This window comes from Melozone crissalis, unplaced genomic scaffold (genome assembly GCF_028551555.1).
Source record: "Melozone crissalis strain CALT ecotype California unplaced genomic scaffold, PUWL_Pcris_2 ptg000042l_1, whole genome shotgun sequence".
NCBI lineage: Eukaryota > Metazoa > Chordata > Aves > Passeriformes > Passerellidae > Melozone > Melozone crissalis.
In genome coordinates, this window is record NW_026535820.1 from 19364039 (window position 1) to 19388901 (window position 24863).

General features: G+C 39.2%; 1 protein-coding gene across 1 annotated transcript in view; it reads right to left on the bottom strand.

Annotated features, from left to right (window-relative positions):
- MYOM1 (myomesin 1) overlaps positions 1-24863 on the bottom strand; it is a 68311-nt gene that overhangs the window by 37054 nt on the left and 6394 nt on the right. Inside the window, exons 3-12 of the mRNA XM_054285436.1 lie at positions 19005-19142; positions 14663-14873; positions 13568-13725; positions 9870-9962; positions 8889-8977; positions 8703-8762; positions 7161-7325; positions 6404-6565; positions 3112-3253; positions 872-1071 (exon numbers count right to left, since the gene is read on the bottom strand). Of these exons, the coding sequence (XP_054141411.1) occupies positions 872-1071; positions 3112-3253; positions 6404-6565; positions 7161-7325; positions 8703-8762; positions 8889-8977; positions 9870-9962; positions 13568-13725; positions 14663-14873; positions 19005-19142 (1418 nt within the window). The remainder of the gene's footprint in view (positions 1-871; positions 1072-3111; positions 3254-6403; positions 6566-7160; positions 7326-8702; positions 8763-8888; positions 8978-9869; positions 9963-13567; positions 13726-14662; positions 14874-19004; positions 19143-24863) is intronic.

Here is a 24863-nt window from a genome sequence, read left to right on the forward strand (position 1 = left end):
GACTTCATCTGCTGTGACAGCTTCCATGCTGCCCATTGAGAAGAAGAGCCCCCTCTGCCCTCCCCAGGCAGGGTTTCACATGTCTGCCTGAGTGCAATGTTTCCTGGCAGTGCCAAGTCTCTTTCCTCTGGCCTTTTGTTTTATCTTGGATGGAAACCTAGATCATCTGGCTGCAGCACTACACAGAGTAGCTCATACAAGCTATGGGAGCACTCTAGCTTTGTGTACAATGCTACCTTCACATTGGACCATTTTAAATTGCAAAACTTCAGAAACATGTAGAAATAGATTTTGAATAGAAGTAGAAATTCATTTTAGGCATATGATTGTGCCATATGCATAGATGGCTGTGTTTGGAAGGAAAATGTCTGAGACATTGTGAGGCCACAGGAGAAATATCCTTGACTTGTAAAGCTAACCTTGAAGCAGAGAGCCTGGAATCTGTTGGGCTTTCCTGGTGTCATTCTGATGTTATTGCAAGACTTGGATTGTCACACAAGAACAGCACTGGCCACCCTTGTCTGGGGCTCAGAGAGAGACTATTCACAGGATCTGTTCAGCTGTTTTGTTGGCTAAACAAAAGCAAGTCTTTAGGCAATTAAACTCTCCTGTGCCTTTCCCCGCCCCTTCCTGCAAGTTTGGAGCATAGCACTGCAGTCAGCCAAAGTCATTTCAGCAGATAGAACACTTAGTGCAAAAAGCACTGAGATGATTTCTTCTTGGCAAAGCTGGCTCCAAAGGATATTTTGGCTTTGCATTGCTCCCTCTGGTGGGACTTTGAAGGCTTATGAGTTGATAGTCTTAATTTATTTTTTTTAATGAGTTGAGACTTCTTAAACCTCTCATGCAACCTGTAAAAAGCACATCTTACTTCTAAGCCTGGCTCTGTCAGCAGGATCCAGAGCAGCCACAGGCTCTGACACCCGGGACGGCAGGCTGACTCCAGCCTTGTTCACAGCTCGGACTCGGAAAATATAGGAACGGCCTTCGATCAGACCAGTGACAGGAAAACGAGCAAACTTCACGGGATTCTCATTGCACTGGGTCCAGTGGGAGGTGCCAACCTCACACCTGAAAAACACAGACAACAAGAGCACTGCTGGGAAGGGAAGGACATGAACTCAGGGCTCCCCCATGACTTTGCAGCTTCACCATCTGTTCTTGCTCATTGCCTGGTCCGTACCAGCTCCTCAGCAGAATTATTTACTGGTGACATCAAAGCAGCTGCACCAGGGCATCAGGCTGAAACACCAGCTGGGCATGCACTAAATCCCTCACAGCTGCACCCCTTCTTTCCTGAACTGAAAAAGGGATAAGAGCAGACTCACTTCTCTGTTTAAACCCTCCAAAGTATGCTTAGGGAGTGTCAGCTTTGGCTCACATGCAGGGACAGGAAATGTGCATCCCTTGCAGCTGCCAGAAGGACACTGCTTCATCCTCCCTGCACAATGCTGCACTGTACATCCCACAAGATGCTGGGCTTCATGGGGTGCAGAGACCCCCACTGTGAGTTCTGGGACCAGCCCAGCACTGAGATAGCTGTGAATGGGGTTAAAGTGGGGCACTCAGTCAGGCCCTGCTGCAGAGACCAGACCACTGGGGCTGCCAAGGGAGTGTGCTGGCTACAGACCCTACAGTGACAGGACCCAGTGTCGTGCTGCTGGTCCCACACCTGTGAAGCCTCACACACATCAGGAAGATGGTTTATGGCAGAAGGAAGATATGAGAGTAGCCACTTCACTGAGGGGGGCAGGAGAAGCCTGTGGTGATGGCTTCCCTGTATCCAGCAACATGGTCAACAGAAACATGACCTTTCAGCTTGGAAGAGACTATCTGGTAAGATATCTGCCAAAGAGAAGGGTACAGCTCCTACCCAGATTTCTTGGTACATACAAGAATCTCTCCTGAGAATTGTTACCATCCCACTCAGGGTAGTTTTGTGGTTCTTATGTCTGCTTGGAGTGAGGGATGCCCAAGCTTTGCTTCTACCATCAGCAGACCAGTCCTGCTGGCTCATCCACAAGGCAGTTAGGGGCTACCCTGCCTGAATATCTGGGTCCTTAAATACCTTTAGTGGGATCCAACACTGGACAGAAGTAACACAACTTTGGATTTGGGAGCAAATGCAGAATAAACAAGGTGAGCACAACAGAAAAAGCAAAATGCCATTTCTCTTGCACTTACTCTCAGTGCTAACATCCCTCAATAGCCTAGTTTTAAAATGAGATATTATTGTTCAGAATCTAGTCCTGGTTTTTGTTTAGAATTTTTCAAAGAATGTTTAAGAGCCATAGCTTAGATCTAGCACAACATTTTTACAGCAGTGACGGGCACTCAAAAATTATCAAAACAGTAAAGTTATATGTGAATGTTAAATGCATTTCACAGAGCAATTCCCTCTTTTTACTGAGATATACTTTATGTATATATATATATAAAAATGTTTGAGTGTTTTTTATATGCATTTGAATAAGCCCAGAGGAACCTCATATGAGGGACTCTATTACTGAAATTCAAACAAATATTACCAGCACTGAAATTCACTGCAGGTCTCAAAATACTGACCTAATTTCTAAAATCACAGGCTTCTAGGATCCTGCCACCTCCATGTGTAACATGTGGGGGCTTCATATTTTTAAAAATAATTTCCATGAAGCTTGTGAATCTAAGAGCTGGAATAACAACAGCATTTGGGAAAGAAATCCAAGTCCCTTTGAGATAATATTTTGCTTTCTGGTGCATAGTAACTATTAGGAGAAAGGCAAGAGAGCCCTGGTACTGCAGGATCCACAGCTGCCTGATGCAGAAGAACTACCCAACACTACAAAATCCTGAAGCCTCTCATTCCTCAGAGGAAGAAGTGAAGGCTGAGCTGTGCAGATCTGGCAAAATCCTTTCTATGCAATTAAATGAAGCAAGATGTGATTATTTCCAAGAAAGTTAGATCAGGGCCAGCCAATGAAAACAAAAAAAAATCAGTTTTTTTCTGGCCAGCAATAAGAATGAAAATAATAAACTACTTGTTTTAACTCATGTTTTTCAATGTGCATTTAGTTTTTTGAGTTGGAATGAGCAGCAATATGAATTCTCCAGTCCAGCACAGCCACTGACCTGTCAATGAAATATCCAAGGATGGGGTTTCCTCCATCGACAGCAGGTTGCTTCCAGGAGACAATGACATAATCTTTGTTGGCATCTAGGCACTGCACATCTAGTGGTGCACCAGGGGCTCCAGGGATTTCAGCATCAGCATCTATGATGATGGAGAAATATGTTTGCAAATGTGAACCACAGTTCTTTCACAATTATTAATCTTTAAGGATTAAATTGTGTTCCCAATGACTTTTAAAAAATATTTTCTTTTATATTGCAAGTGTTTTTCTAGGTTTTGGCTTCCCTTTGTAACATTTACAAATGTTACAGCATACTACAAATGTAATTCACCTAGACATTTTAAATCAAATTAGTACCATGTATTCTGATTAGGGAGCTGCAAGAGACACTGTTGAACTAAAAACTTGGCAGCCAGGTAATAGCTGAATTAAAAGTATTCATGCATTGGATATAACAATACTGAATTAAATATCTCCACTAATAGTCCTTCATTGTTTGATTTTGGTTGGCTGTGAAGAGCAAAGGTACCAAAACCTTTTGAAGTTTAATTATATTGCACATACGTTATCACTGTGGAATAGAATCTTCATAAGGATAAGTGTATTGTTCCTTTCAAGTGTTTACCACAAATCTGGGACTGCTGGTGTCACAGGGCCTTGACTCCTGCATCAGCTTCTGAACATGTCTTATCTGAAGCTTTGAAAAATAGAGCACAATGCTGGGCACTGGGGAATTTTTACTGTTTACAAAGAGTCTGATTTGTGAGACGGTGCAATCTTCATGTAGAGAAAAATAACCTTTGCAGCAAGATTCTGAGAAAGACTTTCAAATAAGAGATGTTGTTTCTCTGCAGAATAACATCAGTTTGTACATTTGAGAGCTACTTCAAAAGAAGACCTAAGAGTTATATACCTGAATAAAAAATTTTGCTAATAAATACTATTCATACAATCCATATAAATCTGAGTTCTCAAAAAGGTTTAATGTTTCAAGGCATTACAGGTCTTTGGTTTACAGTATACAGTAATCCAGATTTTTTATGATTTTGACTTTTATGAAAAAATGCCTTATTAGAGAATTTAATATTATTCATTAAGTAAAACACCAGTCTTCCTAAAAAAAAGAAAATCTCAGAAACATTTTGCAAAGTCTTCTCTTATAGGCAGAGTAAAATCACATGGAGCTTTTGAAGCTGTGCCAAAGTTGCTGTGTCCAGGTTCTAATTACAGATAACTTGATGCATTTTTTAAAATGGTGACATACAGACTAAACCATCCAGTTAACATCACAGAATACTAAGAACATTAATAGCAATAGCAAAATGTCTTCAGTGACCTCTTTATGACATGTTTTAATTGCCTGTATTTACCGCTGGACAGAATGTGAGACAACAGTTTCTTTCCAAGACAGACTGGGAAGCAGCTGGGAGAACCAGCACTGCTGATCAGCCTCTAGGAGGCTAGGATTTCATCCCTCATGGCTTGCTGACAAATGATGACCTGCAGCCATGGCAGAGGAGCCACACATGCTCTGGAAGCCCATCTGAACGTGTAACATTATGAGCCTCCCTTCCATTGATACGCTGATTTCTCTGTGTGACACAAAAAGACAACTGCTCCAGCTTAAATACCAGAGCTGCCATTTAAATGAAAGTTGGCAATGAGGAATGCAGTAGCCAACCAAGATTGTGGGGACCATCTAAACAGGAATGCAGAATATAATGAATGTAGATAGAATTTGGTAAACACACCCATTGGCTAGGAAGATAGTCTGCTGAAAGGGGTAGTGGGTTCAGTCAGGTCACACCTGTGTTACCAGAAGATATAATAGGATTGAGGGTGATCATTTATTTATATGGCAGCACAATGTAAAACAAATAAAGAAGGACAAGTCCTATTTCTTGTCACAGAAGCTCATTTCAATAGGCTCTTCCTTCAGGTGATCAAATTGTCTGCTTCAGTTGTATTTTCTGGGCAGGTTGTCATCTCACACAGTTCTGCTGGACTTGGCAACAAGGAGCCATTCTGGGCATGGTCTCAGAGCCAAGAATTTCCAGAGCCTTTTGAATTAGCATTACACACTTCAGCTGCTTTTAGCAGCTGGGACAGATATAGAATCAGCACACAACATGATAGTCATGGCTCCTTTTAAAGAAATTATTCTCAATGGATACTCAATGAAGTTTTTGATTGGTGCAAGCAAACAACATTCACAAAAATTACATTTTAATTCTACTCTTCACTGCATTACTTCAGAGAATCACACAGTGGTTGAGATTGGCAGACAGGTCCAGGTACTGTCTAATTGAGCCCCTGGCTCAAAGCAGTGTCAGCCAGAGCTGGTTGCCTAGGGCCATGTCAAATCAGGTTTTGGGTGTCTTCAAGGATCAGGACTGCACAGCTTGTCTGGGTAACCTGTTCCAGTGTCTTTACTCCCCTCCATCAGGTACACATGGATAAACTCCTCTCATGATCCCTCTTTTCCAGGCTGAACAGTCACAGCTTTCTCAGCCTTTCCTCATAGGAAAGATGCTCCAAGCCATAAATCACCTTCACATCCCTTCAGTGGCCTCACTTCAGGGAGCCCATGTCTCTTTTGTATGGGGGATCTCAGAACTGCATCTAGCATCCTAGATGAGCCCCACCAGTGCTGAGCAGATGGCAAGGATCCCCTCCTCAGCCTGCTGGCAATGCTTTTCCTAATGCAACCCAGGATGCCACTGTCTTTGTGACAAGGGCACATGTTCACCCTGGTCCACCAGGATCCTTCCTGAAAAGCACCTCTGCAGACAGACACCAGCCTATTCTGCTGCATGAGATTGTGCTTCTGCAGCTGCAGATCTTTGCATGTCCATTCCACTGTATTTTTTCCTGCAGTATGCATTAGAGAGAACCCCTCCAACTGAGCAGAAAATCTTGATAAAAATAGTGCAGTTTAGCTGGCAGTGGGGGATGGTTACAAAAAATCATTTGTAAATTATTATGTGCATTTTTCCTCCTTATGACTGATGTTCAGCACTCTGAACATAGCACCCTAAATTTCCTCCTCAGAATGTCAATGGAGTTTAGAAGTCTTCAGGCAGATGACACCAAAGCCTGACACATGCATGGATTTTTTTCCAGAGATAACGACTGGAATGTAAATTGCTAGAATCTATCAATAGGAAATAATTATTCTATTGTGATGAGGGGTGAGAAGGGGCAGAGGGGAAAGTACCTCAAATATCTGATTTTGCCAACATGTTTTCCTCAGCTCTGTAGTGGGTTCTGTGCACAAGAGAGTGTCTTACCTCGAACAAAGACATAACCACTGTACTCTTCATAGTACTCTCCCATCGCCACTCGGAGCGTGTACAGACCCTCATCTTCCTTGTTTGCATGAGTCAGCGTCAGAGAAGCTCGCTCCCCACTCCACTGCATCTGGACCCATTTGGATGGTGTAATAAGAACACCTAGGAATCAGAGAACTTCATAATGAGCACCAGCAGGATCTACTGAGCAACAGATTCTGAATACAGAGAACATATTGGGATAGATTGGAAATACGAAGGAGACCACTCCTATTACACAACATTCTGTCCTTGAAAACAGTCATAAATAACATCTAATTCTGCCCTTATGACAACTTTGTCTTTGATTTCAAAGCATTACTTCAGAAAGCAATAGTTTTTTATATTTTATCTGCTGTTACAGAACACTGTGCAGCTACATAAAAAAAATATCTTGGCTTATAAACAAATAAATAGTAAAAGCTATATGAGCTCTAAAAATAGGCCACATAGATGTTGGCTCTGATAAAAATGCTTCCAATTTAGATTTTTTTAAGAAATAAAAAATCCCTAGAAGACATTTTCACAGTGATTTGTTAGTTTTCTGTGGTTTCACATCAAAATGCTAAATTATGAAACAATTCTAGTTGAAAAAGAGAAAATATTATCATTGGAAAACCTGAGAAAGTGATGACCAAATCATAACATTGACACAAGACGAAATAAGTAAAGATTTACATGAAAGAAGTTTCTATTTCTTCTTGTCAAACATTCTCACCATTTCTGTACCACTCAATGTCTGGTTTGAAGCGCTTGATATCAGGATTGATGACAACTGTGCAGCCCAGACTCATTGTTTCGCCTTCTCTCCCAAAGGCTACATCAAACTTGTCGACAAAGCTGATTTCAAACCTGGAAGCATAGCCATGAGGGGTAACAGCAACTGTACAAGAGAAAAAAAAGTATCTGGTTTTCTTTCCTTCTGTGACAAGAGTAGGAAGAAAAATTACTCAGTGATTATGAATACAGTCACAGGAAAAGTTCAAGGTATAAATAGGAACAATATGTATATTAAGTCATCATCTTCAGAGGCAATTGCAGCATTGGATAATCCAAGTTCTTTCTATCACAGAGAATCGACTATTTCTTCATTTGTACAGTTCTAGTTCACACAGCTATTTCATTTTAGCAGGGAGAGGCTTCTGTAGAATTTAATTTCAGAATTTTCAAAATTTCTAATCCGGTGTTTAATGGTAAGGTTTGTTTTATAACTTAAAAATATTTCTATTTGTGATCAATTATTTGTTCAGGTCAAATTGATCTTTAGCTTTATGGTTCTTCTCTTTCCCCATTTTAACTCCTTGCATTCACGTGTTCACTCAGCTTTTGTTTTTGTAAGCTAATAAGCTTTTGTGGGGGCTACTGCAAACATAAAAGGGCAGCCCTTCTTTCTTGTTTCTATTCTTGTTCCTGAATTTATCTTTTTGGATGCTGTGTGTCCTGAGTGGTGCAGTTTTTCAGACAGAACATCCTAAGAGCCTTTCACTTGTACTGTACATACACGACAGAGGTGCTTCCATGTTTGTTTTGAAAACAGCTCAGCTGATAAAAAATAAGGTCACACTTTACTTTTACTCAACTAGCCTACACTGATAACTTTCCCTCTTCCTGTGATCAGTGAATATATGCAAATTGTGATCTTTCTTTCCCATAAAGAAGTGAGAGATCCCAAATTTTATTTGAAATATGTGGAAGTCTCATCTGTCAAACATTTCATGGGATTCCTAGGGCACCTTACCCATATGGCATATGTGGGTGGATTGTCTTATCATCATGAAATCATGGATGCCATATTGTTAAAATGTGAGGTTCTCAGGTAAAACAAACTACAGTTTTTACCTTGATACATCCCAAAATAGTCTAATTGGGTTCTGGATATTTAATCTTTTCTATGCATTTTCTGTTAATTTTCATAGCTTATGAAACCACATAAGCAGCAGATAATTAAGCCTACCTACTCTGTGTAGGCACATGCTTCCTCATGCCATGTTTTACATATTGCAAAAGAAGAAGTGGTTCTCTTTTTGATAGATTCTACTTCATGGTGAAGTGCAATTTCAACAGGATATTTCTTATATAATCCAACAGACCTAGAAGGCAATGCCATTTCCCCCCACTTATGAGGCTAACACCATCCCAAATTGTAGAGCTCCTTGTAAATCAGACCTGCTTCTTTTTAAAATAATATTACTAAGTATTCTGCTTAGTCATGATGTCACAACTATAAATGGAAGTGTCAAAGAAACATATTGTGACTTACATGGAGAGAGGGAAAGATTTCTACCATGCAAAAGACTTGCATCAATTTCTCCTTTGTACCCTACACAGAAAAAGACAAAATGGTCACTACCACCAAGAGGTAAAGGCTCTGTGAGCCACAAAACCAAAACTGGCAATGTGCATCTTAATAAAAAAAAAACCTTAAAGGAAATATTTTGCAACCTACTCTTTACCACGAGGGAAGCATAAACTGAAACTTCTCCTTTAACATTCATAGCAGAGGCATGATATTGGGCAGTGTCATCAAATTCACATCTGAAAAGATAAAAATGATTAGGCAGAGCATGCAATCGCTCCTTGGCATAGCCTCTCTGGAGTTTTAGATTAAGAAAACCCTCAGAAATCTGGGTAAAATCTATAAAATAAAAGCTTGGGAGACAGACACACTAGACACTGGATTGATTGTAGCCAATAGGTTTTTCTCAATGTTGAACCCCAGTGTTTGAAATAAATGTCTCTTTTCTTTATTCTCAATTTGAAATTGAGAATACAGCATAAGTAGGAAAAATTATCTGATAATATTCATTGTTAATTTACTGTCCTCTATTAAGAGATGCCTAATATGGAACTTGTAGGAATTGTAGGTTTCATAAAATATTTTCAAAGGGCACCTTCCATTAAAAAAATTGTCAAATCCAGGTTGTTGTTGATTAGGACTTATGTTTTCAATATTCTTAATGCAAAGTGAATGCAAAAATTTCCCACTTGGAAGATGAGTACTGTTAAAGATCTTTCTTGTATAAAAGTGAGGACATCTCAGTTCTGTTCCTCATTTCAGTAAGAATTGTGAACTTTGCTATATTTGAAAAATAGTTAATTCACATATTTTTACATGTTTAATTGTACTCATCAAGCAGACAGATGGAAAAAGTAATCATAGATGTCCCACTTTTCTGACTCTGCCATAAACAGAATATCCAGATAAATAATCTATATAAATAACTCAGGTAAATTGCATGTCCTCTACTGAGGTAAACCACAACTGCTTCAACATTTAGAAGACAGCATTCACCACAGTAGATATCTCTGATATTACCTGACTTGATATCTCTTACATCCCCAAGAGGTATGTTCACATTTTGCAGCTCTCATTCTATAGCAACATTTCAGGTAAAGTTGTTTGTTAAATTATTTAATATTTCCTTACTCTGTAATCTCCAGGGAGTGCAGCCCATACCGACTTTGAATGATATACTTGCCAGGGTGAGCCTGTACATCAATGGGCACATTATTCTTGTACCTATGGAAAAGCAAAGAAGCACTATGTCACAGAGACAAGTCATTTTATACTTTAAAAGGTCAACTGCTTGGTATTTAAAGTAGAACATCAGTAGAGCATCATCATTTCTCCTTGATAAACTGTAGTCTAATTCCCTGGGAAGACATGACATATCTTTGGAAGTGTAACCTTTCTCTCTTTTTCTTTGACCTGCCCAAGGTAGATTTTATTCTCAAGTTAAAAGAAGAAAATAGTCTTGAGTGGGATGAAAATCAGCTCATATTACCATGAACTTCATGTTGCCACTTGTAAAAGAAAGGAGGAGTTACATGAGCAACATCTTAGAGTTTTGTAAATGGCAAATAATTTTGTAGCCTCCTTACTTACTTCCTCTCATAAATATTTTGTTTGGTTTGCATGTTTGACCTACTTTTAAAACCTCTATATACACAAAAAATGTCAGGTAGAAAGTTAACTTTTTTGTTTACTTCCAACTCAACAGGGTTAGACTGGAATAAACTAGGAGTGTTTTCTGGCACAGGTCTTTCTTTGGGTAGGAAAGGTTTACTGTTCAAAATTCCCAGTTGTCCCAGTTTGAAGGAATGAATGAACCAGTGCTTATCATTGGTGAGCTGGTACTGCTAATTTCAGAATTTATGCAAACACCTTGAGACTCATAGTGGAAGAACAGTGGTGCATGATAAATTCTTTCTCTTCAATTGCTGCATACAATGTCACTCATTCTGGATAATACACAGTCTAACCAAGTAAATGTTTGTCTGAATCCTCTCTAAAGCAGGCACTGGAAATATGGAAAAAGCTGGCAATATAAGTCTAATAAATAAATTGCACTCTGAATTGTATTCAGTACATTTGGCACTGATTTGAGGTCCATAAAGAAAATATGCTTCCCAAGAGAGTGTCATACTTTGCATAGCTTTCTCTCTTCTTCATAAGGTGTATTATATAAACAAAATGAAATTATAAAGGATGATAGATAAAAGCATCTTTTACTCTGATGTAGCTTAAATAAATCTTTATTCTCACAACAGATAGCCAGACAAAAATGTTTGCTTTTTCATTTCAGATTTTATATTTTAAACCTTTCATGATTTTTAGTCAGGAAAGGGAACTGGTCTGGTGTCAGTGGCTTGCCCCACTTCACCAAACAAATCAGTAATTAACAATTATATTTTCACCAAGAATATTATCAGTTGAATATGTCTCAAGATGAAGCTATATCCACAATAAGTCTGAAAACTGTCTTTCAGCACCATCAGTGTTGTACAATAAAGAATATTTCCCTGACTACAAATATTTGGGCATAGTAATACACTGAGAGTTTTCCAAGTGCTTAAGTGAGTAAGGACCATAAACCCTAATGCTTTTTATCCTCATCTTCCTCTCAACAAAATGTCTATGGAAAGGGACACAGTGCAGGGCAGTACTCTCTATTCTGCACATCAATCATTTGCAGAGATGTCTGACCTCATTACTCTATTATCCTGGCTTAGGCAATGAATAATACATGAACCCAGCAAGAGTAATACATTCCCCACCACTCTTCACCTCATCTGTGAGCTGGTGCCCCCCAGACTGAACTGCCTGGGAACATCAGGGCATCTTTATATTACTTCTAGTGTGTAAAATATTTTAGAAAATAGAATAATGCCATCAGTTCTTAATATTTTCCAGGGCATATGAAACTGTGTAAAGAGGACTTAGCTCCACAGTATCCTTATATTTTCTCCAAAGGGCTGGGCAACTCTTGGATCCTGTGGCAGCCAAATTGTTTGGGGTAGCATGGGGTGCTGTGCAGAAACAACCTTTAACTGGGTCATGCCAAGAAGACTTTCACTTCTTTTGTCTTCATTATCAGGTTAGTAAAAAGTAATTGATTCAATTTTTGTTTATTTATATTCAACTACAGAAAGAATAGGACTCCTGTTAGAAGGACCACTTGTTATTTCTGGAAATGCAAATTCCAGAGCAGCCAAGTCATTAGCTAATGTGGGACTGCAACCTCTCACTGTCATTAGGCACTGATAATTTATGCTTTCTGCTACTGGTTTCAAATGTCCTGGGTTTTCCATATGCTTTTTTTTCCAGGGGAGTCAGAGCAGCTGCATCAGGCAGGTTTTCTTTAGAGTAAGTCCATAAAGCTTTAAAGTTTTCCAGGCACAGCATGAAAAGGTCTTCATTGCTTATAGAAAGAATGACTGTTTGCAGTATTCTACTGACATTTTGTTAGAAAGGCTGAATGAAAGCTGACAGATCCAGGTCAGCACTGTTCTATATCTTACAGCAAAGACACCAGCTGAAAAGGATGTGATCTCTTTTTCTTTTTTTTATTTTCCATGAGTAGCCTGTGGCAAAATGAAATCCCTTTGGAATTCAGATGTACAGTAAAATGATGTATCAACTTCCACCATCCACATTTAGCACTTAGATGAAAGGCTGGTTCACAGCCAGAGCAAAGACAGACAGCTGAAGGCTCAGTTTAACCATGTCAGGTTTTGGGGATAAGGTGAATCTCAACCAAAGTGAAAATGACCCAGCTCTTGAATTCTTGGGTAGGATTCAGGTTACAGAGCTGGGTTACAGCCATGAGCATAGCTGACCATTGCTTATATCCAGCTGAGACCAGAGCTGAAGGGCTTGTCTGGAATCCTCTCCAGGTGGAATGTGAACACAGGGCACTTGTAACTATCACAGGATGGGAAAAGTGTGCCTGTGCAGAGCCTGGCTGTCAGAGTCCCAGGAGAGAGATCAGTGACTTTGTGGACTCAGCTCTGGCCTATTAACATACCTCTTAATAGCAATTTTTAAAAAGCCCTGAGATTAAGGGTTTTAAGACCTAAATAAATGTAGAGTCCCTTACACAATTCAAGTAGCAAGTTGCAAGATATGATTATTACATAACATTATTATATAGTAGATGTTTCCCTTCCAACTCAGCATATCCTGTGATTCTGTACAATCTTCCAATACTTCCAAAGTTTTCATTTTATTTGGATGGTTCCAGATCTACCTGAAGTCACTGACTCCAAACACTGACAATGTGTCTGCTATGAACACATCATCATTACTGATATTTCACAGCATCATCAGGGGATTTCTATTTCATGGAGATTCAGCACTATAACTGCTCAGCTGCCAAAAAGTTTGCCCTTAACCAAAGCCAGCTTTAATGCTTCAGGGACGTTAGTGTCATTTGTAGAACTAAACTCAAGTATTTGGAAAACATTATCAAAGATATTATGATAAACTAAACTGCTATTTTTCCCTAATCATCAACAGAAGGAATATATTTGATGTCTTTACCAAATAAAAAAAAAGTCTATTTATTCCTTGTGCTGTTACACAAATATTTTAAATATTATCCTATTAGTTAATTTACTATAATAATTATGTAATTATTTGTGTTGTTATTATTATTACTTCATTTTAATATTTTGCTCTTTTTCTGTACAATGTGACTTGAAAGGTGTTTGACAAGCCTGTCATCAGTACCTGATTTTTTTTTAAATTTAACTTATATCTTTTCAGAAAAATGACTACATTTACTGAGATAACTTCAGATTCTGGTTAAGTGGTGACTTTCAGTGCCAGGTACAAAATCTTACCATGTAACACGAGGTTCTGGCCAGCCAGCCACAGAACAATTAAATCTCACATTTTCCTTTTCCCAGATGGTGTGGGAACGGGGCTCAATGATAAACTCAGGAGCATGTAAGAGTTTATCTTGATTCAACTTTCTATGGAATGCCTGAGTCTCTTCTAGCTGGAAAAGAAACATTTTATTATACACTTGATTAGAGCAGCAGTTAGAAGTGCAAATTATTAATACCAAACCAAACAAAAAAAAAAACCCAAAAAAACAAAACAAAACAAAAAAAAAAAAAAAAACCAAAAAAAAAGAAAAAAAAAAGAAAAAAAAGAAAAAAAGGCAAAAAAAACCCCTGCAATTTTTATTTAAGCATTCAAACACACTTAATGTGTTTATCTCACCTGGACACAGAAAATAAAGTTTTCATTTTCCAGAAGTTCTCCTTTCAAAATAACTAGATTTGATTTTAAAGGGTTTTTCCTCTCAAAACTATTCTAACTAAAATAATATTCCACATTTAATTACTTATTATTTTAAATAGACTGGAAGGTGAAATAGGCCTGAAACTCAGATGTCTTCTGTACTTGTGCTGTAATGCACAAGATCTAGGCTCTAAAGGCTAGATCAAGGACCCTAGGCTCTAGACGTAAAGATCTAGGCTCTCTATGCCTAGATCATCTCTGACAGAACTACTTCCAAACCTTTCCTCCTGACAGGATCTTTCATCCTGCTAAGCTAACTGGTTCAACTGCTTGACTATCCACAGAGCTGGAAAAAACTCCTAATATGGTATAAATCTTGCTTTCTGCAAAAATAATTATTTCTTTTCTGCCCTAACTTTCAAATATATGGAGAATTCCAGGTCCCTGTATTCAGATTATTAAAAGAGGACTTTTATAAACAGGGCAATACCAATTTTCCTTACAATGGTTTCTCAGTACTGTACAGGTTCAAGAGATTTCCATTGAAAATACTTGGGTTAATTACTACCATTATTGTGATTGCCCATGGATTAAATCAGAGCACTGGTGTGCTAGGCACTTTACAAACACCGAACAAAAAATGGACTAATTTTCTTTTCCAGCTTAAGTATTAATTTCTAATCTTTTACCGTTTTCTTCATGGCCACACGTTCAGCAGACTCCCGGATCGCCACTTTCCTTGACTTTTTTTCATGATGTTCCTCTTCAGAAGTTGTCTTGGCCACCTTGCTGACACTAACTCCTTCCCCTGTGGCAAAAAGGTTCCTCTTGGCAACATATGCAGCACTTTCTTTAATTCTCTCTTCTTCAGTGTCTGTAATACCACTGATATTCACTTGTCTGAAAGAATTTTTAGAAAGCAGAGTCCCATTGGAAAATGCTGAGACCATGTTCCATTTCTACTTGCTACCAAATCAGCCACTACGGTGGCCTTCTGCTACAACACTCTCATATGTATTCAAAGCAGAAACATGGAAGGGATTCTGCAGAAAGACTGAATATTTTACTGTCCAAAGTCATGGCCATGTTCAGGGCCTCTCCCTCTAAATATGCCATACACATTTTCAGTTTAAACATTATCCTGCTGTGGCTTTTTATCTCCATCACTATAAAGAAGAGTGTAAGGCATAACCACAGATATTCAAGGTATTAACTTACAGGTGCAGTGTTTGTAACAGCACTGCCTAAGGGGAAAGAGATAATTGTAGCTGTATAACAATCAATATCCTCATTCATGAATTGTTAAAAACCCCCCATCCCACCCTATATAACTGTGAACGAAAAGGTTCTCTTTGTTCACAGAAAATTCCATCCTATATTGATATATATGCTGTATAATTTATATATGCTGTATAAATTCCATTCTATATTATCTTTCAGGAAGATAACCATGGATTTTCTTGCAGCCTCCTCTTCAGGCTCTGTACAGAGGTGAAACACAAAGAGCTCCCAGTGGGTGCAATCCTGTTTCCACACTCACATGTGGATGTACTTTTGAAACCATATTGGTCTGGCACTGCCAGGACATTACAGCTGCTGTAGTGGTGCATGCACAATGAGAGTTCCTTGACTTAAGAAGAAGCATCAATATCCTCCTGCTAAATTTAGTTACTTTAAGGGAACATTAGATAGCACACTGAAAACAAACTCTGTTTAAGTTCTCATTAAGTGTCATCTTGCAAGCACTATAGAAACATCACCTATCACCTCTGTTTCTAGAGTGCACTCAAGCATAGCCTCTCTTTTATCATGAAACACTACTACAAAGCAAAAAAGAGAAGGAAGAATTTTTTAAGATAGCCAATATTATGCATCTGACAGCACATCTCAATACTAAAAAAAAAATTGAATTTAAGCTCAGAATTAAGTGTCCAGCCCCTTACATATGAAGTCAATTGCATGAGATGCAAGACAGTCAAGCAGTGGAATGCTGTCAACTTAATTACATTAAACAACTGCTGAAAGGACGAAAAATCTTACTTAACAGCATAGAGCTTTGACCACCCTCAAACTCAGCTTGCTCTGTTTTAGTTGCTTTAAGAGGGTGATCCATAAGAAATCAGTGGAATGACAGATGCCCTCCACTTAGACCATCAGTTGTCCCCACAAATATGACCTGAAGCTGCAGATATATGGAAGAGATTTTTTAAAACAATTTTGAAAAAATCAGTATAATGAATATGAATATAGCTTCCTACATTCATTTTAAATTAATACATGGCACTTTTCTTCAAAGGCAAACTGATACTATTCCCTCTTTAATTACATTAGTTAAGATCTCAGCAACTTCACAGTGTGGACTGGTTCCTCAAGACATTAAGCATCTTTTGGGAGCTGATGAATATCCTCTGACTAAAATAGAACTCATCCTAGTCATCTGCAGTTGTAATCCCCAGATGCTTTTGATCAACAGTATTAAATATTTAGCTTTTCTAATAATTTCTCCATGTTATAATCTTCCCAGATCAAAGAGAAACATGACAAATGACAAATGCACGAAACCAGCGAACTGTACCATTTAAGAGCAGATTTTACAGTCAAGTCTTAAGGGTTTCAGTCGAAAATAATTTTCAAACAGATCCAACCAAATGGCACAGGCAAAATATAATTTTAAGGGCATCTGCCATCTACATTCCTTTGGCATAGGCTTATTAGTGATTGCAAATAGTTCATGAGCCACATTGAGCAACTTCAGCACTTCTGGCATTACATCAAGCTCTGGGTATTTTACTGTCTAAAATACTGTCTGCCTGTCCACAATTTTCTCTTGCAAGGATTAGCCCAGGTGTTTAAAAGGTGTTTGAAAGGATCAGTCGCTAAGAATCAGTTGAATCTGAGCAAATTATTTTTTTCTACAGCAGAACCTGAGGGTTCTGAAGTAGAACCAAATAATGGAAATGGTGACACATTGCTGAAGGTCACCCAGCTCCAACAAACCCCAGAGATGACCTTTATAAAGAACTATTCCTTTTAACAGCTCTCTGCCCATGGGAAACAACACATCAATTTCACTGGGGAATTTGGGAATGACATATAGCATGCACATGCTTCAATCGGCTTCAGCTGTTATCTTTCAAACAAAAATAAATATCTGAGAGGAATGTGGCATGCAACTTCCACAGTCGTGGCATGTGGTCATGAGCAGGATGCCAACAGTGAAAAGCCTAAACCAGATACCATTTCTCAACAGTCATCATATGCTCTTTTTAACTAATTTTTAAATTTGTTTTTTCAAAAGTCCCAAAACAAAATTTAAAATTTTTGGGTCATTACAGTGGCAGAAAAGCACACACAGCTTTCTGAATTGCCATAAGCAAAAAGTAAGATTGACATCAAGAAAAAAAAAATAATGATGTAAGAATTTGACGGTACCTTTTAATGAAGGAGCCCAAACAGGATCCCAAAATATTTTACAGACACAAATAAATGAAGCTACATACTGTCACATTGAGTTAGATATTACTGTATGCATTACAAAATAAAATAAATGAAATTATTTCTTAATATTTGTTAAGGTGTTAACATATTGTGCTAAGATCACAGAGGCCTATAAAAAAGCTAAGTACTAATCAACAGTTGTGGTTTTTGATTATTGCCCAATACTATAAATTTTACTTGTGTAGACTCAACATACAATAAAAAGGAAAGATATTTGTGCTTGAGGGCATGGGAGACAGATGATGGTGAGCTGCAAATCTACTACATAAGTATAAACACTGGCTGAGAGGCAAAAGTAGTGAGAAGCCTTGAGAATATGTTATCTCAAGTTTTGCGTGAGACTGTCACATTTTTATGTGTTTCTATCACAAAAGATACAGATGAAACTCCAAAGCAATTTTTAAAAAAGGCAGCAGTGTGTTTTTTAATGTTGGTTGGATCAAAGAGCAGTGAAACCAACACAGGAATGTACAAAGGGTGAGAAAAAATTACTCTGAGACAGTGGGAGGGAGTTAATAAAAAACAAAGCTACTGTTCTCATCACAAAAGCATCACAAATGCTCAAAAGGCCAGAGCAATAACATCCTCCATGGACAAGCTGGAACTCAGTTCACGTGAAACCACAAGTTTGGATATAAAGCAGAACTGCCTTTGGGTGGTGGTGAAGCAGTAGACAGAGTAGCACTGGCTCCCAGGACAACCTGGATGTGTCCCCTGAAAAATACTGTGCTGCAGAGGAAAGACAGGTTGAAGGGAGGTTTCTCTTCAACCGCAGGTGGGCAAGAAAATTTTTTCCTGGCCTCTAACCAGGAGCAAGTTTTCCACACTACACCCCAGTATGTATTAATCTGAACAAGTGACTATGCTGGAACTGCTGGAGACTCCTACTAAAATCACTATGCCATACCCCAAAAAGGGCAGGGGAGCCTCTTTGCTGCTGTTGGTTCTGGCTTCCACATAAAGTTCACATTCAGCTTTACTGAGAACACTGCTGCAGTAAGATGTATTACATCAGTAGTAACCATGCAATAAATACCACCAACACGTGAGATCAGGATGAATCATTACAATGGATTTGAGAAAGCATTTGGTTTTATTCCAGGTTTTCCCTGTGCCAGGACAAGATATTAGCACGTTGTTTCATTGTTTCTATGTTTAATGCTTGGTAAGAGAGATTTGATTACAGAACAAATCTTCAAACCAAAAGAATAAGCTGAATAATGTGGACAACATGCTTGCCAGGTTCCCAATAGGCAGAGTTCTAATTATATTTTCATTTCATAGAAAGTGGTCCTGACAATGTGTCCAAAACAAAGTCCAGACACGTAGGTTCATTTGTCCTGGCTCTGGATGGACAATGTCCAATTTTCTGCCAGTCAGTTGACTTCTCTTTTTCTTTTTATCACTCATACGAAGTGCAAATTATCACCATAAGATCCATGAGTGTAAAGACAGATTAATGGATTTGGTATTTTATAATTTGTCAATAAAACATCAGAAATAGGATACCAAACAAAATGAAAATGAACATACCTTCCTGTGAATATGGGCACTGAGTAGTCTAAGGCTTCGTTCTCTTTGTTCTCTGATATCAAACTCTGTTTTGCCCTCTTTGCTTTGGGACTCATCTTATAGGATTGATCTTCTATCATTGAGTTGGAATTTTTCAGTCTGAAATAAAAATTATATTGTTAAAATCAGGAAAAGAGCTGCTAAGAAGCACTCAAAAATACAATTGAGTGTACTGTTTTGTAATCAAGCATTTATAATTTGAATAGCCATAGTTTCAGAGTTATTAAACACATAAGTGTACTTTTGACAATCCCACCATTACAAACACACCACTTATGCCCCTTGATATTAAATCTGAATAGATGGAGTAAGCAATACACCTAGTAGCAATGTACTTTTAATAGCTTTAGGGTTGGGACTTGGGAAGATTGCTCAAGTCTCTCTACAGAAATTGTAGGGCACTGCACTGCTCAGAAAGCAGTGTTGCCATTCCCACTGCTCTCCCACACCACTCCAATGGGAAGAGAAGAGTTGAGTGAAGTAGCACCATTTAACATAGCACAGATAAATGGAGGATGACTGAAAAGGAGGAAGAGCTTCCCCCCCTGCCCCATCCTCACCAGCCTGGGAGGGATTCTGAAAAGCATGAAGCATATTTGGGGCAATCACTTTGGGTTAATTTTGAACATAGTTACAAATTGTGTAAACAAAGCTTGAAACACCAGGTCCTCCTTTGCCAAAGCACCACATATCTAACTGCCATATCTATGGAATATGCTAATTATTTGTCAGCCTTTAATAAATCCCCAAAGTGTCTATTCACCTGTCTTGCAACATCACCACAGAAAATCACATGTGGGTCCCCTTCTGGTCAGGGGGTTTTCTACACAGTCTGAGCTCCCTGCTTACATGTGCAGATACAGGAGCAGAATGATGGTTTCTCAGCAAGGCTCGTTAGCCCTGCCATGTGCCTCTGTCAGGGATAACCTGCTTCCCACACCCTGGATACCTTACACTGGTGTCTCCACACAGCATGCTGGACACATATATCAAAACCCATGCTAACACTGGGCCCCTGGGAATGTTTCACATGCATAATGTAATATGATATTATGTCCTTGGGCTAATGTTTTCCTTAGGCTGTATCCCTGCAAAAGTATCACCACCAACACAAGAAGAGTGCTTAGTTTCCAAAATACGTGCTAGTAATCTATCCACTGAGACTGTGTGTGCGATGACAAGGATCACTTTCATTCTCCCATCTTTCCTTCCTTCATTTCTTTGTGTCCATCCCTTTGCCCAGACTGAGTTCTCTCCCTACCCAGCTCCTGTCAAATCAGTCTCCCATTCTCTTGCTCTCTGTCTTAATGTTAATTCCTCTGTGCTGCCCAGGTGACACCATCACCAAGCCTGCAGCACTTCTGCTGAGAGACACTCAGTACAGGGGGTAGAAGCAACCATGCACTTCTCCTTCCTTCCTCCTCTCCCTGTAACCTGGTTTCCACACAAAAGGAGGCACAGCTCATGAGGGACTGTGGCACACACCACAGGACTGGGGCCAAGGGTTTTCCATGTCAGGCACCACTGGCTCTGCTCAGGCACAGACCACACCTACAGGAGAGAGATGCTATGGGCTCTGAGTTTTGACACCAGGCACTGCCCAGGACAGCCAGAGATGGAGAACAAGAGAGCAGATCCGGCTTTAGGGACAGAAATCCAAGCAGAAAACACTCGGGAACAGTCCAGGCAGAGTAAAATAAAAAACTAAGAGAGAGACATATTGAAAGGGGGTGTGCAATGGCCTTACTCCTGGGCTGGACAATGATGTGGTGCAATCACTACAGCAAACCACAAATGCACTGGGAGAACTCATCAAATAAGGGATAAGAAACATCAAAGGCAAACTATTTTCATTACTTTTCTTAATTGAACTAGAGTCTGCAAGGAGCTACAGATCTTTACTTAGCAGGTGACTTTTATTCCTGTCCTATTTAAAAATGGGTCAAACCTGGAATTTTGACTCTGACAGCCATTAGATTTCCTCAGAGCTTTAGGCTGAAGCTGTTAGGAGGCCACTTCATTCCTAGCTGTTTCTAGATCATGAAGGATCACACTACCAATTGAACTTCAATTAAAATATCTAGAAGTTTTTATTTTCATAAATGTAGTTGAAATGTGGTGAAAATTTCAGCTCAGGCATTTACAGCACTGTTAAATCCAGACAAACACATTATTCCTAAAGGAGAGTTTGGCCTTGCAGTCAGTTTATTTTTCATTTAAGGTCCAAATTACACATTCATTCAGGGAATTAATGGGAAGCATATATAGCAGTTCCCATCACTCCCTGCTAGGCATTTTGTTGATATCTTTCCTGCGTAGCAGTGGGGGTTTCCTATCTTTCATTTATATATCTCTAAAACTATTTGAAAAAGCAAGAATAAATTGCTACAGGTTTTGTTTATTTGGAGGCTATTTTTCACTCAAATCTTCCAAGTGTTTGAAGTTGAATATCTCACTTTCATGACCATACCAGAGCACCCAGCTGATGTTTTCAGAGGGATACCTAGAGTCACTCCAAAATGTTCTTTAGAATCACACTGCATAAACCAAGAGATTAGAAGAATAAATTTGAAGCAGCAGAAAATGTTTCTCCTTTCTAAATTCTGGCAGAGCTAGATGGAGGCTAGGAGAAACATATTCAAATGGAGCTCTTTGCTTGAGAGAATAGGTTAAACACTATTCTGTTATGAGGCTTATTCCTTGTTTTCCTGTGTTCTTAGTACTTCTTCCTGCATAACACAAAACCAAAATCCTGCCTAAAACCATTATTTAGGTGGCCCAAAGGAGGACTCTGTTTCTTGAACTAGATTCTAAAATCTTGCCCTTTATTTTAAAACGTTCCAACCTTTTACCTGATATGTGGAACAGAATCTCCCGAGAGGAGCAAGAGCAGGGTATCAGTGCTCTCTAGTTTCATAGGGAGGAACAGTACCATGACCTTTTAACATCTTTCAGCCTCATCTGATATGCCCAGCTAGCATATGTATATTTTTTCCCCAGGTCAGATATTATCTGTACAGGTTTATCAAGGTTGGTGACCTAAGCCTACTGTCCTTACTTCAGGGTGGATTCCAGCATGTTAAAATGTCAATAATTTTCCTGGTTTTTCATTAGAGTTGTAAAAAACACAGGCATTGTTCTGTAGAGATGTAAGAAACAGACGCTATTAACTTTTCCCTCTAGCCTAAAGAGGAGCTAAAGAAAACATTGTGCAGGGCATCTGCAAGTCCCAAACATATTTTTTGCTCTGTCTTGATGTCTTATCCTCAGACAGAGAATATGTTGGCACTGCCTTTGTTTCTGTGCCTGAAGGGACAGAAACACACTGCCCAAAGAAAGTCTGCACCCAGTGGATGTAGAAATGCATTCTGGAAGAAGACCACAACACCCTATTCTTTAGTCATGTCATTCATGCATGAAAAGGCACATATAAGCTCTTTCACACCTCTAAAAAACCATGTATCTTGTCCTAAGCAGAAAGTGGTATACACAATGGTTGCACCAGCTGTACCTGCTGGAAAAGCTCCATTAGCTACAAAGCCTTGTCCAGTCTCTCTTTTTAGCAGCTGTTTTTTTCCTAATATGCAGTATTTTAAGTTACTGTAAATAGGAGATAGAGGATTGGCAAACCCAGTTATAGGAAAGGAAAAAGAAATTATTTTCAGCAAAGAACTCTTTAAATTCAGCCTCTAAAAATGAGAAATATGCTCTGGTGACTTTTAAGTTGCTGACAGGTTTGTCACAAGCCCAGGCAATATTGCTGGCAATATTCCCTGACACAGCTTCCACAACAATTTCATTTGAAGGGGAATTGTTTCCACATAGCAGGTCTCATTAAAACAATTTCCATGCTTGAGTATGACATCTGGAATCCAGCTTCTTAACCCTCACCTATAATAAACCAAAGGATGAGCAATGCCAGGATCATGGTCTTCTAATGTTTCTGGAAGTGTACTATTTACTCAGCCTTTCCAGATCCTGGTTACAGTGTTGTTCAGGAGAGCATTAGCTCGCACTGGCAGCCCAATTAAAGGCAAGTTGGAAAGGCATTTTTCCTCTCTTTGCTTGGTACACCTGAATTACACCATGTCCTCTTTGCTGTTTTGCCTGACCTGCAAAATACATGCAAATGCCTGAGCCACACCAGGAACTTGTGTTTTCCCTCTAAGCAGGTGTCTGGCCCTTGTGGTGGCAGATAATCTGTCTGTGACACAATGGGATTATTGATGCTGCTAGACAGGAGACAATGCTGCCAGACACATGGAAAAGCAGTGAAAGTTTGAGCAAAGGCAAATCACTGAGCTTCCACAAAAAAGAGTTAAACGAGTTTAATCCAGCAGCCCTGTTTGACAGCCCTGTAGTTCTATAAGCAGCTTTGGCAGATCTGACTCAAATCTTCCCAGGAGCACACAGAGGATGGAGCACTGCTGTGGAAGAAGGAGCCAGGTTTCCCACAGGAGCCAACCTGCCCATGCTGGCAGCCCCCAAGGGCTGGATGGGGAAGAGGATGGGTGGCCACAACGTCAGCTTGTGGGAGACATACACCCCTCACCTGAACAGAGCCTCAAGGGAAGCAGTTCTGTCACTTTTCCTGCCTCTGCTGAAGTGCTTGGCTGGAGACAGCCCCACGAGCTGGTGGGGAGGGCTGGGTGTGAAGAGGCAAGCTCTCCATGGTGAGATGCCCTTTCTTCTGGGAGCCCAGAGGTTTGCTCCTTTGGCCAACTGCAACCAGCAGAGCTGCAAGCTTCCATACTTGCTCTTGATTTTCCCAGTTTTCATTTTGCTCCCTGTACACCCTAAAGCTGTTGTGGTGTGAAGAGGACTTGAAATGTGGGGGACAGGCCACTTGCACAGGGAAAATTTTTCATCATCCTGAAAAATCAAGCTGTGGCTCCTTCAAACTGCCTGTGTTCACCCCCTGGGAATGTTTTCCACTCAAGTGAGGCTTCAATGTCACAGAACTGGGTCCAGGTCAAGGTCTTGCAGGTTACCTAGTTCCTAGTCCTTCTCCACTGTTTTCCCCATGATAAATTCCTCACATAGCACTAACTGCATGTCAACACCAATGCTTCATGAAATCTTTCCTGTACTGTGACTACAAAAAAGGATGAGACCTAAATTTTGCAATAACTATAAGTTTACCAAAAGCTACTTCAGATTAAAAAAAATAAGTAACCTCAATAAAAACTTAATATTTGAGTTTTCCTGTTGGGATTAATGGTGTTTATCTGCAAAACTATATCCATTACGCATAAATCTATATTTGATGCTAACATTCACTGATATGCAATCAACAATTCTTGGCTGAAAAATTTTGTCTGCATTTGGATTTGTGTGTCCATTCTGGTTTCAAGCAAACACTCTACTGTTCAGGTCATTTAGATACAGCATTTCAATTCAACGTTTTCTACTTCTAGAGAATTGAAAGAATTTGAAGTCTCTTTTTTTTTTTTTTCCTACACCATTCTTTTCATATGGATGAAAACAGAAAGTCTTTGATTTTCCTAATTTATTTAACACTTGTTGTCTCCACATTACCCCTTGAAGTATTTTGGCATATTGGGAAAGACAGTACCAATTTGGCAAGAATTTCTTCAAATTTGAACTACATTTAATTGTAGAACTGCAGTATTTTTTCCACTTTGCCTCTTGCAAATTGCAGAAATAGGGGCTGCAAAAAAGAAATATCAACATAGAGGCTATATTAACCATAAACCCAAGTTAAATACTGGGATTTTCATTCAGAAACATTGTCTCCTGTGTTAATTAAGTTTTGTGTAAGACAGCTTGGAATCTCATGTATCTAATCTCCAGAGTCCT